The 15,285-nt window shown below is 39.6% G+C and overlaps 1 protein-coding gene across 8 annotated transcripts in view; it reads right to left on the minus strand.

Annotated features, from left to right (window-relative positions):
• ARNT2 (aryl hydrocarbon receptor nuclear translocator 2) overlaps nucleotides 1–15,285 on the minus strand; it is a 164,866-nt gene that overhangs the window by 134,530 nt on the left and 15,051 nt on the right. For all 8 annotated transcript variants that reach the window (XR_012776269.1, XR_012776268.1, XR_012776267.1 and 5 more), the window contains exon 2: nucleotides 3,608–3,719. Coding sequence is in view for 4 of the 8 variants with exons in the window: in XM_075506195.1 (XP_075362310.1) it covers nucleotides 3,608–3,719 (112 nt within the window). In the remaining 4 variants the exon portion in view is untranslated. The remainder of the gene's footprint in view (nucleotides 1–3,607; nucleotides 3,720–15,285) is intronic.

A 15,285-nucleotide genomic window follows, 5' to 3' on the forward strand; every position in this document is an offset into this window, starting at 1 on the left:
GGATGGCTGGATATAAGCTTCTCATCTTTTAAGGTCTTGATAGGTTAATATCCATAAGTAATACCTACCACATTTGTAGTGAGCTCATCACAGCAGAATCTAAGTGCCTACAGTGCAATACCAGACTGTAGCAGACTAAATCTTTAAATAATGCCTTTCCTTTGTTAAACTACCTGAAAACCTTGACTTTATTCCAAATGCAAGATTATTAAAAAAAAATAAGAAATTGAACATAAAGTTCATTAAAAATGTTAATACTTGTAAAAATGAAACAGCAAACATATCTTTGTCCCATCTTTGTTAATAAACAGGTTTCCTAATTTCACATTTCACTGTGCAAAATGAAAAAACCCTTTCAAAACCCGAAAAAACCTTTCAGGTATAAAGTAATTGATTCCAATGTCCTGCCTGAACCACCGTGTCTGCTTTACAGCAAGGCGGAGTGAAAGATAGGGAATCAGCTGTAAGCTTTAGCAGAACACAGCAGAACACATAAAAATAATATTCCAACAAACTCCTCATACCCTGACAGATAAGATCTTCTGTTCAGATAGAATATATTGCACATTAGTAAAACAGTAGAAGCAGCCTCCAAGAAGACAAATGACATAATTTCAGAAGTTTCAGAAAGGGTATCTTTTATCTTCATTTAAAATTCTCATTAAAAAGAGACTTTAAAAGAGCTGCACTATGCTCTTTTGTTTTGAGGAGACAGCATAAATCTTCTTTTCCTCTTTCATACTGTTCATGTCAATCGTGAAAAAGCCTGATGTATGAGGTACTTATTAGAATATATTTTCCTCAAAAGATGTGTGGGTACCATAAATACCATGACAAAAATATTTTTTTAAAATATTTATTTTTAATTAGAAACATTTTCATAAAAAAAAAAAAACAAACCTCCAACAAGGTGGTCCTGCACAGGTTAAAAAATTGAGATGGGAAAGGATTTGAACACTGAAACAAAATCATTATGTAAAAATCCCAAGAAATGTCAAAAGATGGCTTGCCATGATTACACAGCATAGGAAGGGGGCTGGCAGGAATGATCAGGAGCAGATGCAGCTGAGAGGCAGATGGGGATCTGTACTACAGCCTTTTGTTCGGTACAATATCAGGGGGTACAACCAGGGAGGGAGGCTGGTGGGCTGAGGTCTCTTCCTCCCCATACCTCCCCGGATCTTACAGTTCTGGGTCAGAGAAAAGACAAGACTATACGCTGAACTGAAACAAAACCAATGCAACTGTAAACCAACCAATCAAAAAAACCCCACTGACCCTCCCTCCCCACATACAGATAACCTAGGAAGGTGAAAAAGCCCCAAATCCTCTAATACAGCAAAGCCTAAAGAAAAACCACATTAAATAAAGAACTGACGTTACATTACTCTAAGGTAGTCATTGACCACTGAATTGCATTATCTTATGCTGTCACTTTTTTCTATAAAGTACTTGGTATAATTTATAGAAAGGAAAAATATTTTTCTGAGCTGTCAATGAAGCTGAATGCCTACATGGCAGAAACACCTTCTGGATAGCCAATGAGTTTAAACTGATCTACATTCAAGTCCATACAGCAATTATTCTGCCAGCTTGCCTCAGCAATTATGAGAAAAGAAACAATTTTCAGAGATAACCAAAGCTGGAAAAGATGACTGTGTTCACTAGCTACATTCCTTTATGTTTGACACAAAGCATTCATTTCTAAAATGCCCAAGGATTTAGGTGTACAAAGATGTATCACCAGGACAGTAATGAAAGGACCAAGTGTTAGCTGCAACTTTGTTCAAAGAGAAGCTAGGAGGAATTAGACACAGCAGGCATTCTTTCCCTCAAGGTCTGAATACATACACACTGAACAGAAAGGAAAAAAAAAAAAGCACCCTCAGCTCAGGCTTGGAGAAGGGCTATTAGTTCAGAGCTATGGTGCACAGATAAAATACCACCGTCTGGGTATAAGAGCAAATCTATACTAACTTACTGAATCTGCATGTTAAATACATTTAAAGTAATTGTATTTTATGTTCCTCCCACCCTCCCCCCACTCCACTTTCTAACAAATAGAGGATGATACTTAAAATGCAACGGTTAAAGCATAGCTTTCAATTAATATCAAGTCAGTATTTAATATAATCAGAAGATTTCACAGTCAGCAGCATCAACCCTTGGTAACAGTAATCCGCAAACTGGTATTTGCAGTTGACATGGTTTATGATGAAAAAAATAAATCAACTATCCTGCAACTCAAAAGTACAAAGGCTTATATACGTTATGTAGCAATGAAAAGATGTTAATGCTTTGTTTTCTCTTTTGAGTGCAAGTTTGAAAAGGCTTATTCATGGAACAGTTTCAAAATAAAAATGTGATGCCTGTCAAAGACAGATTTCAGGAGTTTCTCAGACCAATTTCATACAGTTAGCTCAACATATGAAGCACACTTAGTGGGGATAAATCTCCAAATTGTCCTGTCCAAAGGAACCCCCCTCGGAACAACCATCCTGAGTGTTCATGTCACACCAACTTAGCTCCACATCCAAGGCGAGGTCCACCTTCTCCCTTGTTAATTCATTCCAGGATTGAGACTCAGGCACTGTTACTTGAGCAGACACCTAAAACTGGCAACGTACCTTGGCAAACAATCCCTACAGTAGCTCTCACAAGGAATAATGTCTTCTCCTCAGGTGTCCATCAGTGAAGATTTTACTCACGCTATCAATCCTGTTAAGCCCTACCACTGTCATATTTAGGGCTAAATATAAGAATAATCAATCTCTTTTGCAGGCACTCTCAGATCAGATATCTCTCAGAAAGCACCTAAAGACCGTTATTTGTGATAAAGCCAGGGGGTTTTTTGTTAATACTAGAGTGTAGTTTTCTGCCCTTCTGCAACTCTTGCTACGCTTTTCTTCTAACACAGAGGATTAGTATGAGTTGCCATAGAGCAATCTGATGTGGTAAAACTATCCCTACACCATACCAACCTCTGAAGTTGGATGAAACAAATTTTCTTCTTTAGCAGATCCCTCAAGCTAGCGCAAGGGCCAAACTTGATTCAGGCCCTTTCTCCCAGAAGCAGACTATGCTGCAATCCAGCAAGACCTAGAATATCGTAGACCACAATCTCTGAAGAGTGACTGCTTGTGCTATTTCTGTACCTGGGACTATAAAGAAGACATTTTTAACAGAAGGGTTCTTTGAGAGATTCCAAGTCCAAACTTTAGATGAGGTTGGATAAGTCTGCATGTGCAAGTAAGAACACATCTCGCTACCTTTATTCACATGATAAATCCTTTTGAGATTAAACAGATGGAGGCAATACGCATTCATTACACATACAACAGCCATGGGATCCAAACTCCGTTTCTGGATGCTTTACCAAACCTGAAAGTCTTTTGAAGCATGCAAAACAACAAACTTATCAGCAAGTTTGATCTTTAAGGAAGAGCAGATTCATTGAACAGAAAAGCAAAACATCAGTGACTAATGCCATAATGCAATTTACATACATAAAACATTACCTAATAAACATACACATATAGGTACATTTTCAGTTGTTCAATACCAGTCATTTCCAGTTGCAGACCTAAAAAAAAAAGAAATGGCTTACCCAGAGCGGCGCTTTCCTCCTCTGGAAGGCATGGATCCTGCCATTCTCACTTGTCCACTTGCCATTGGTGCCACCGGCAAGGCCACTGAGCCAGGAATATCTGATGCCATTTCTGTAATACAGAGATAGGGAAAGAACAGGGAAAAAAAGAAAAATAATTCTTTAATCCATTACCTTCAAGGAGAAACTGTGATGACAACATTAGAGAAAGGCCCTTTCAAAAATAAGCAGAGTAAGCTTTCCTTTTTATTTCTAAGGAAAACTAAAGCTCTCCTATCAAAGGCCAGCAGATTCACAGCTCTCTTAAAAGAAGCCCAGTTCTGTCAATAGCCATTATGAGTGCCTCAGGAGACAGAGAGAATCGCAGGTAGGTACCTCTATATTTCAATTTACCTAATGGTTCTAATTTTACTTCTCAGACGGGCTGTCAGATGAAGGCCAACAACCTTTTACAATAGTTAACTGCCCTGTAGAGAAATGCAGAGCTGAATTCCCAAAACAAATGAAGCTGTGGATCATGGTACCAGGGTACCAAGAAAAATAAAACTTCAAAAACTTCTCAGTTTGCCAGTGAGGTCAAGAGTTTAGAGCAGGAATGAATTATCAGGTGACACTGATTTTTATTATTTATATTCTGGTGGCATTCAGAGGACCCAACTGAACTTTGCAGAGCTCCAAGGCTTCCTGTATTTCTGCATGGTGCCTTGCAGAGCAGAACCGAGCCTGAAATCCAGGCTGATATTCATCCCTCTGCCAGTGCTCTGGGTGTAGCCACAGGTTAATGAGATCTTCAAACATCAAAACTTTGATCTGAGGACAGCAAGAGCACACCTTATGCAACAGTTTTCAGACTGCTAATGGCAAGTACTTTTACAACCTATTAATAATAGTTCATTACACTTCAAAAAAGAAAAGTGGAGTAAAATGTATTTATACCTTTTTCTCCTATCCCATGGATTAAGTACGTTTTGCCTCTGTGCAACTCTTGTAAACTATGTAAGCAATTAAAACTTTTTTAATGCAGATATACTTCACTCACTCTGCAGGTAAAATCTACAGTCACAACATGTAATTATCTTGAAAGAAAACGTTTCCTCCTTCCAACTTTTCTTTTTTTAAAAATTGGCGGAGTATCTGGAACTACAGATAAATGTATTTACTAATGGAAAGCAAATCTGTTAAAAAATCCTGCTATTTTTTCCCAACAGATAAGTACAAAAGAACTTCAATTATGTAAACAGGAATCCATGTTCTTTCATTACGTCTGGAGAGCACTTCATCTCTGCCACACTTTATATAAATCCATTATGCCACATTATGCATTTCAAATAATAACATTTTATCTGTTCACTGATTTCATGAATTTCTTCTAGTACATTTACTTTTGTTAACTCCTTTTCAACTAAAAAGCAACAGAGCAAAGTATTCATCCAATATTTTTCAACAAAGTGTACAAGGACAAACAATGAGACCTCTGTCTACAACACCACACCACACCACAGAAAGTCCTACTGTGTCTAAAGCTGCTGCTATGTGGAAACACTACGTTAATGTGTATTAGCATATTTCCATACAAATAAAAGCATGAGCATCCAAACAACTGGTAAATCACTATTTCCAGAATAAGTACCCTTAGCGGTCTAATGCCAACAATTCACTTGGAACATTCAAACTCGCATGTCATGGATAGAACCGAAGGTCGTTTTGAAATGCTCTGCTCACTCATTTATTAAAGCAGATGGTAAAAACCATAATAAATCTACCTGCAAAGTGTCCCTGTCACTCAGAAACACATTTCAGTATACAGCATCAAGGCGACCAGATTTTTTTTAAAGCAGTAATTGTAAAACAATTTCAGATCAACTCTGAGCAGTATTTTAAGAGAGTAAAAACAATACGGTATTTGCAATTGTGATGAGAAATTCTTTTAACCTCATTTTCCTGAGTCTAAAACAAAGATGGTGAAAATCAGGCCAAGGGTTGGATTCATCTACTCTTAAAAGTCTAAAAGCCAAAGCTAATTATTTAAGGTAACTTTATAGACCTCTAAAAGGGAAACAAAGCACCATCCTTGCACTACTATGCATCCCATGCTTAGAGGTGCATCCAAAATAGGTTGAGTAAACCTCTTCCTATAGGTCCCTTGCTCTCGCCACTGACAACTCAGGGAGACCTAGACAGATAGTTTTCATCAGATGTCCAATTTAGGCGGTTGTGGCTAGGAAGAATGAGTTGTTTTTTCTGCTCTTATGTTCAGCCTTTAATGTATGAAGACATGAGAGGCAAGGGTCGTTTGTGAGTTTCAAGTAGTAAAGAAAAATAGAAACTGTGTATTTTTTATAAGAAATAAGAAAAAAACAAGACTAGAGGAATGGCCAAACCACAGGCTCAGTTATATCACTGTCCAAAAACACCTGAAAGAAAACATTCTGCAACAAATAGATCATCTGTCTACCTATTAGCTTAAGAGTTACTGCGTAGTAACTTGAATCTCTAGAATGATAAGCTGAAGAGTTACTGTGTAGGTATCTTGAATCTCTAGAATAGCACATCAAAAACAGTGCAATGAAGAAAGTAACTTCTTACACAAAATAGCCTTCAAATATGTCTTCACAGTCCTGGGAGAATGAAAACAAGCTCATTGAGATGACTGCTCTAAAAGGATGTCTTCAAAAATTTCCATTTCCAAGATATAAGCACAAGAAGGAAAAAAAAAATCAGGGGATCCACACACATTAATCCACATGAAAGCTCAACTAAGAGGGAGGAAAGCTTCAGGCCCTTCAAATCAGAAGACTTTCCATTATGCAACAGTCTGAAGGTGTGACAGACCTGCACATACATCAATGTGTAAGATGTATTTACTGTTAGCCAATTTACCTTTCCACTTTGGAGTTTCCCATGTCAAAGAGACACCAGCCACTGTGTGACCTATTGCAGCTTTCGTAAGACCCTCGAGGATGGACATACACTGCTAACAAAAGCAGTCAGCTTTCCAAGACTTCTTTCCTGACACAACAGAATTGGAGTTCTGCAGATGGAGAAACCAGGAGGGTTGGGGTTCTTTCAAGCCGCATAGCAAATACAGCAAAGAAAGCAACTCCAAGGGCAACAACACCATGGAGCATGGAGCATCCAGAATCTAACCTGCCTCAGTGAGAGCAGCCAGAGAAGCAGCGAAGAACCTCACACATGGTCTCGGTGTACAAACAGTGACATCAAAGCACTACAGGAAGACTTCAGGTACAGAGCTCAGAAAGTGACCCCGTTGCTCAGCTGCAGCCAACTGGGTGTTGGAAGCTGTATCAAAGTTGGACGGTTGCACAGAAATATAAGCACTAGATTGTAGCTGTAAAAACTCTACTCACAAACAGAGCAGCTCCCTGATGCAGGCTGCAAGAACTTCTGGGGAGACGATGGAATGGATCTGAGCTGCTTCCCAAATTACTTCTATCTCTACTCATCCACAAGCATCTGAAAGGACAAGATCTTTGATGATACTTTTACATTTATAAAAAAGGGCTGGTCAGAAAAGTAGAAACATGTTATCTCAAAAAATGAGGGCAAATCTGGGAAAGCAGAGCCAGAAGAAAGATCTGATGGAACAGACAGCTGCTTCTCTGACTAAGCACCTGAGAAGTTACCTGTCTGTACATGCTCGGGAAGAAAACAAGAGAGACAGAGGGAAAAAAGACACCCACAGAGTGGAATCTCAGATAGAAATACTGTGGTAGAGAGGTACTCCAGGGAGCCTATTACCATTAAAAAAAAAAAAGGAGTATGCATTGGACACAGACCTAAAGAAAAAAAAAAAGTACAAAATCAGAAGGGTAACCTGCAATTGTGTGACATTACATCAACACACTTTCAAGGGGCTGCCCTAAATTTAAGTGAAGCTATGCTTTTGTAGCATAAACTAGTATGAAAGCCCAGCACCACAGAAGCAGGTGTCAAGTTGGTTATATAATTAAAAAAAAAGAAAAAAAAAAAAAAAAGAAAAAAAAAGGACATGCTGGGTCAATAAATCATAAAGATAATGTTTCCAGGCTCATCTACACCCACATCCAGACACATGTTAACACTGATGTTCACATTAGTGTTTCAGCAGCAATGAACATTAGGAAACAAGCTATCCTCTTTCTAAGATTGGACCTTCTGAGAGTGGACTTTCCTTCTGCCAACAGAAATAAAACAAGTGTTGCTTACTTTAACCAAAAGTAAAACATGAACATAAAGGTATAATGTTCGGAAAGTAAAACAAGGTCAGGCTGAATGTTCATTAAAATCATCTATAACCATCAAGGCAGTGTTCTGAAAAAAAATTATTTAAAACAAGTTTTTAAGTATTTAAGAAGAAAATAGAAATCACTTTTCTGCTGCAAAAATACACGCAGTATTTAATTTCCAAGTTAGAAAGTTGCCTAGAGATCTGCCAAAGAACACCTAAATGCTATTAAAATAAAACCCAGAACAACACTCACAATCTTTAATGGATATTCTTCCGGTTAGATGACACCTAACAGCTCTTGTCTTATCGCTGTCATGCCAGGACACAGGCCTGATCCTGTCACTAATACTCATGTTCATCTTGGGGATCCCTGAGGAGCCACACTAATCCAGGGACAATGTCAGTGCTCAATGTAAAAGCAGCAGAATTAGTCCCTTCATTTCTGTCCAAAATTAATTTCACTGCTGAACACTCCAAGCTTGGATATTACACCTTCCTCCAGCACTGCGTGTAGGTCACCCCCAAAATATCTTTTTGAAATAAAAGACAATCTGCAAATGTACATTAAAAACACATAGATAAAATACAGGGATTTATTCCCAATAAATTCCACGTTCATCTCAAACTTTGTTATAGAGATCTGTACAAAACCAGCTACTGAGCACTTTGCAAAGCAAAACATGAAAAGCAAGCTAAATGCTGCACAAGGATACCTTGAAAGTCCACGTGAACCATAATCACAGAAAGAATTACTGGACAGTGCAACACACCAGGATGAACCCGGACTTCTCTTTTTAGGCAGAGAATTATTAAACCACGGCTCTTAAGCCCAAACTTTAAATCTCGAGCCCCACCCCAGATCCACTGCCTGAAATGCAGCTCAAACTCGTCTCTGACACAGATCTGTGACTTGCTGAGACACCCCCAAGAGAAGCACAGCTCTTTGGCCAGGTATCTTCACAGTCTGCATCACACAGCTCCGGAGACAGTGTTTCCTGCTCTGCTTCTCTCCAGAAACCACAGCCATACATCTTGCTGTGAAGCTTTGAAATACAACCAGACGCTGTGCATGACAAGACTTTGTAAGTCCATCTTACAAAAGGTCCTATTAACCACACTGTTTTCAGCCACTCAGGCATCCCAGGCTATACTCCTCTCACCTACACATGCCAGACACGGACAGGGCCAGGTTTAAACCCGAAGCCTACTGGAGAAATGCTTTTACTGACTTCAACAGACTTTGAAGCCCTGACATTAACTGTAATGACCAGTTCCAGGTTTGCTATTACATGTCAGGTACCACTGAGCATGCTCTCCACAGGGCTCTTTTATCCTTCAGTATCTGCTGTAATAAACGGGATTAAAGTCAGATACCAGCATCTGATTAAACAAACGAGATTCTACTTTTATCAATACAAATGCGACAGATTTCCAGCTGCTAATCCACAGAACGACTGAGATGTCAATCACCTTCAAGTAAATGTGGATCTAAGGCTAAATACAGAATTACGAACGTGCCCTCTCCCGTGAACAGCATCGTACACAGAGATTTTAAATGTTCTAAGAAAGCAGATTTCAAAAACTTCTTTGGAAACTGTATTTTTCCATACCCTGAAGTCATACGAGAGTTAGATGTGTCTCAGCAAAAAGGTTTTGATTGCAGTCAATTGCAAAGGGGATTTTCTGCCTAGCACAGAGATATTTAAGAATAAACTAAATCGTATCTCTTACTTTAGAATATGCCAATGAAAATATGAAGCCGTCATGTAGCCAAAAACATTTCACAGAAACACCTATGCTAAAAATCTAGCTGTATATTCAGTCATTGCTTTTACATGTTAACTACAGAGATTATAAAACAGAGCTCACTCTCAGAGAATATAAAAAATAAAACATTTTCATTGTTCCTGATAACTCTGTTAATACTGTTTTACTTGCATTCCATTGCCAGACACTTTAAATAGACTCCATATCAGAAAGATCTACTGCACAGAGAGGATATGCAGAAAAGCAAAAACATTCCTTTCCATGCTCTTAACACAATTATGATAACAAATAAATCAGGAATTATAACAAATCCCACCTTTAAGGAAGACTCTTACAAAGGTGCTATTTCTTTCCTGTGAACAAAACCTTCCTGGAGAGAAATTTTATCCGCATATAAGAAGTGTCAGAAACCTCTGGGAAGAAATGTAGCAGCATTGGTATTCTGCTCAGAAAATGTCATCACAGATCTGTTTACCTTAACTGTGGACCATGATTCAGCCGGTGACAACCGTCTTGCATACTGATCAATTTATTTGCAGCAAAATTACTAACATTTTCTACTTTAACCATTTAGGTTCTGGAAAGAGCTCCTAAGATAGGGAGGGCTTTTATGAATAATATATAAATCCTACTTAATCTAAAAATGTCTCCTCCACCAAGATGCCCTGTACTTTCAGGGGGAGGGGGAGGTGTCCCCCCATAATCTTAAAGAAAAATTAGGGCATACTGTAAATAGTTACTAGAGAAACACTCCCTTTTTTAAAATTAAAATCAAAGCTTTATCATGCATCTGCATCACAGGTGAATGTTAAGTATACATGAAGCGGGGGGGAGATGATGCGATTAAGCTGATCATTTAGGGGAACTGACTGTTCAGCAGAGACAGTGACCAACCATTTAAGAGAGTGGCCTAACTGGTGGTCTAGCGGCCAGATCCAGTTATCTTGCCCACTGCCTTTTCTGCTGTGACTCTGGAGGAGACGCCAAAGCTAGGGCGATGTAACAAATCTAAGAGATATCTACTGTATGTACCATCAGTAGACTGGGAGAGCAGATTTTGAAGCCAAGAAGCTGAAATCCTCTACGATGCTTCCACACTTCACCGTTGTGTCCACACAACCCATTTGTGGAGTCCTGGAATCTCAGTACAAACCATACTTTTTTGTGTGCCCTGTAGTTCAACAACACCATGGGGATGTGCAAAAGAAGGTGGGATGCAGACACAGAGTTAGAAGTAGACCTTGACAAAGAGAGTTTTGGTCTACTTTAGGGGAACTCTTGCTTTAAGTGCTCAGCTTGAGGGACAATGCGAGACAGATCCCTGCAGGATGAGCAGCCAACACTGAAAATCAGGGTCCTCTGAAGCATCTAAAACTAGGCATGCAGAGAACACGGCACCCAAAAACCCAGTTGTGGAAATGTCAATCTTATGACTTGTAACACCAAAAATTATTTCATACAGTACTCCTGAGTGATTTTGAACGCTACTTTGGCAATACTTCTTATTTTTAATTCCAATTTTCATGTTAATCACCTTGTTCATGCCAGCCATGTCTGGTAATTCCATTCATCCAGATCTACCCCATCGTCGACACACAACAATTTCCGCAGACATCAGGGCATAAGAAAAGGATGCAGACTACATTCATGCTCGCTGCCTATGCCTTCTCAGCCTGAATGACCAACAACCCATATACAACTGAATAAACTCAGAATGGCCTTTAGCATGATCCAGAACATGACCTGGAGTCACACCTCTGCACCTACTGCAGAGATTGTTATAGAAAAAATTCAACTTGAAGCACAGACAGAAAATGCACATTACTACCTAAGGTTAGGTTGGGAAGAAGGGAAAGGGTAGCTGCTTATTCATTCCTCCTATCTTCCTGACAAACAGCATGGCACCAATTCACCTTCTCATGTATGCCCATGCATTTTTCCCTGGCTATTTTTCTACTTCTCATCCATAATTCCTTGTTATCTTTTCTCGACCTATTCAGCCTTTGGCTTAGATGAACTAGTTCTTGTATTCCCTCTAATAAGCCAATACATCCGACTGCTGACAAGTCCTGCCACACTATGACCATTCCCCTCAAGAAAAAGAGGTTGCTGGAATTCAAAATAAGGAGGAAAGGTTAAAAAAGAGGCCTTAATGGCTCTTCTTCTGAAAGCGTGTCTCTAGTCTTGGAAAATAATAAACCCCCTCAGAATTAAAACAAGGCTTCTATCTTCACTGTAGAATGAACTTGAATGCTGCCACCTGAACCTAAGTGCCTGGCTTGCCTCTAAAATTTGAAAAAAAATCTTTCTCACTGCAGAAGTGGGCGATTTAACTCAAGCAGAACAGCACCTAGGTCTTCACGATGATTACGATGGACAGATGCATTAGAAGAAAAGCACTTCTCGCGTCCAAAGTCTGGAAGTAGACCAAAAAGTGGGCTAGAAGCAATTCCAAAGCCCTGGACTAGCCTTGCATTGAAAACACAACTTGAGCCTCCAACACTTGGCAAGCCTCTCAGGTATAAATAGTCACAGGTGGGAAAGTGCACATGCAAATTGGGCAGGGAAGCAGGGCAGCCACTGTAAAAGGCCAGTTTGCAGAGAGGATGAAAATCTGGCTTTGAAAGGCTGTTTCAGGATTGATGGAACCTTTATTAAACAAAGGAAGGCAGGTCCTTAGCTTACATGAAGGGTCACAGTGAAACTGCAGTCAACAGCAGCAGGATCATTTATGCTGTCTGAATGTGACCCTACCTGGTCTTAGTCCATTATATTATGATCATGCACTGATACAACATAATTCTTCACTTAACTGTTTTCTGCCTTAATTTGCTCTGGTTTTATTGATTAGTGACATGTGGCAAAAGTACTAAATCAATTACAAAAAAATTAGGCTTCCCAAACTATGCATCATTTCCATTTGAAATGAATGGTGATCCTCCCTCCTCCTCTGACATTTTGTATTTGCCAAAAATAACTGCATAATTATAAGTTGTGTGCAAGAAACAGAAGGTAACATTCAAAGTTATTTTCCATAATTTTTACTTAGCATCAGAACTAGCAAATACCGTATATGGCTGTTCTGTTACGCAGAAGTGGCCAAAGCTAACCCATTAATGAACTCACAAAAACTGTAGAAGCACACACCCAGCCTGAGCAAAAAAACACGATGAAAAAATAATAAAGTGTAATGACTTTCCTTCAAGTTTCTCAGAGACAGATCATGCTCAGTCCATTAAATCTTCATTTAACAAGTCTGTTTCATTTAGCTTGTTTTGGTTGGCATTCCATTAGAAATTCACGTACAGGACATTTTTTCCCTTTTTAAAACAGAACATTTGCTGTATTTCATCCAGCAAAACACCAGGAGGTAAAGTGGAAGCTGCAAGACAAGCTAAAGCTACACTAAAGCCCAGCACAATAACACTGAATTAGGTAAAACACCTGCGCATGGCCCTGCTCCACAACATTATCACTAACTGTTTGTTAAACGGGCTTGGGAAGATTTGTTGCTCCCTAGAAAAGCAAAGAGCCAACTGGGTAACTCTTAATTTGTTTCAGTGCAAGTTCAAAAAACAACCCACAACACCGCACCATGTACTCGGCACTGGTGAGACCACACCTTGAATACTGTGTTCAGTTTTGGGCCCCTCACTACAAGAAAGACACTGAGGTGCTGGAGCGTGTCCAGAGAAGGGCAATGAAGGTGGTGAAGGGTCTGGAGCACAAGTCTGATGAGGAGCGGCTGAGGGAACTGGGGTTGTTTAGCCTGGAGAAAAGGAGGCTCAGGGGAGACCTTATTGCTCTCTACAACTACCTGCAAGGAGGTTGTAGCAAGGTGGGTGTCAGTCTCTTCTCCCAGGTAACAAGCCATAGGACAAGAGGAAATGGCCTCAAGTTGCACCGGGGGAGGTTTAGATTGGATATTAGGAAAAATTTCTTCACCAAAAGGGTTGTCAAGCATTGGGGAGCAGGCTGCCCAGGGAAGTGGTTGAGTCACCATCCCTGGAGGTATTTAAAAGACGTGTAGATGTGGTGCTTATGGACATGGTTGAGTGGTGGACTTGGCAGTACTAGGTTAATGGTTGGACTTGATGATCTTAAAGGTCTTTTCCAACCTAAATGATTCTATGAATAGCTTTACTGTGATTCTAATTATGTCCAAGTTCTGTCGCATCTGCCTCCGCATTGCTAAGACTCACTGAGATTGGACTTCTGTCGACACAGAAAGATACACCCTCTCATCCAACCATTCCTCACTTCCTGCCTTGCTCAATGTCATGTCCCTTGCGGGCCATCCTCATGACTACACGTATAAAAAAGAGCAGCTGAGCCTAGATTGCTTCTCCCATTGCATTCCTCGTCCCCTCTTGGGAGCCACCCCAAGGCTGTCCACGCCCCAAGGGCAACGTGAAACCATTTCAGCTACCATCAAATTGTCCCCCCACCAAATTGCCCCTTTTCACCTTTTTTATCTTCCTGCACCCTTATTACTTTTGCCAAGTGTTCCTGACCAGTCATATCTATCTCTGGATGCCCCAATGGGAAGCTGTGGACGCTAGAAGTTTATATGGGTTTTAGCAGAGCCTGTCCAAAATTGTGGAAAAGAAATCCACTGAGGGGTACAAAATACAAATGCCATGCCTGGCTCAAGAAGCCTCCGAGTCACACATGGCTGAAGGGTGGGAAGGTACCGAGGGGAAGCACCACACATGCTTGCTCTGATGTTATACTCCTTCAAGCACCTGCTTTTGGCCAGTGCTGGAAACGCATGCTACTCTTGAAAAATCTTTTTTTGGGGACAGGACAGCCAGTTTTTACATCATGAGCAGGGGACACAACATTTCTCAAGTGTGCTGCTTCTACAAAGGTAAGAAATTAGCCAACTACCACTATTAATTTATTTAATTAACAATCAAATCTACCATTTGCCATAGTATGCCCTTGCTCTAGGTCACTGATTACTAGTTTTATATCATTGCTATTTGCCCTTCCCCAAACTCCTCATCTTGTTTCATTTCCCTGTTCTACGACATAATTGTCCAAAGATGTTTACAAGCCAATGTCCTTTTATAAATGCCTATGCAATTGTTTTATGATAAATAATAACAATGAGTGCAGATAAACTATTGAGCAGTTACTATGTCATTATTTGAGACTTCATTTTTATTCACTCATCTTCAAATTATTTATTTTAAAATAATACTTCTATTATCTTCTATCAAAAAGTCTGGCTTTTTACTATCTATCCAGCAATTTTTTTCCAGCAATAGAAGCTGGTTTAGATTTTGACCAAATATGAGTGCTTGATCGCAAATCTATTTTGTTCATTTACAAGTTCAACTGTCAATTTGCAGAAATTGTTTTGAAACTGCTATGAAAATAGTTAAAATGGTATACACTAGAAAATCCCTACCAAGATCAATACTGTGGTTCTCCAGAGTTTACATCATAACAAGATGACAGTGCTCTAAACTCCTATCAACTACATAAAACATACTGAATAGCTGTAAATATGCAATGAAATAAAGGTAATGGGTAATAAATCTGCCTACAACGTTGACCAAAATTGATCTTAACCACATGTGGATCAGGGGCAGCCTATCTTTCCTAGGAATCCAAAGCCTTCTCTCGACTATTTTACTTTTCCTCTCCTCCCAGCAATGCACAGAATTCACATGAA

Source organism: Mycteria americana, chromosome 6, assembly GCF_035582795.1.
Source record: "Mycteria americana isolate JAX WOST 10 ecotype Jacksonville Zoo and Gardens chromosome 6, USCA_MyAme_1.0, whole genome shotgun sequence".
NCBI lineage: Eukaryota > Metazoa > Chordata > Aves > Ciconiiformes > Ciconiidae > Mycteria > Mycteria americana.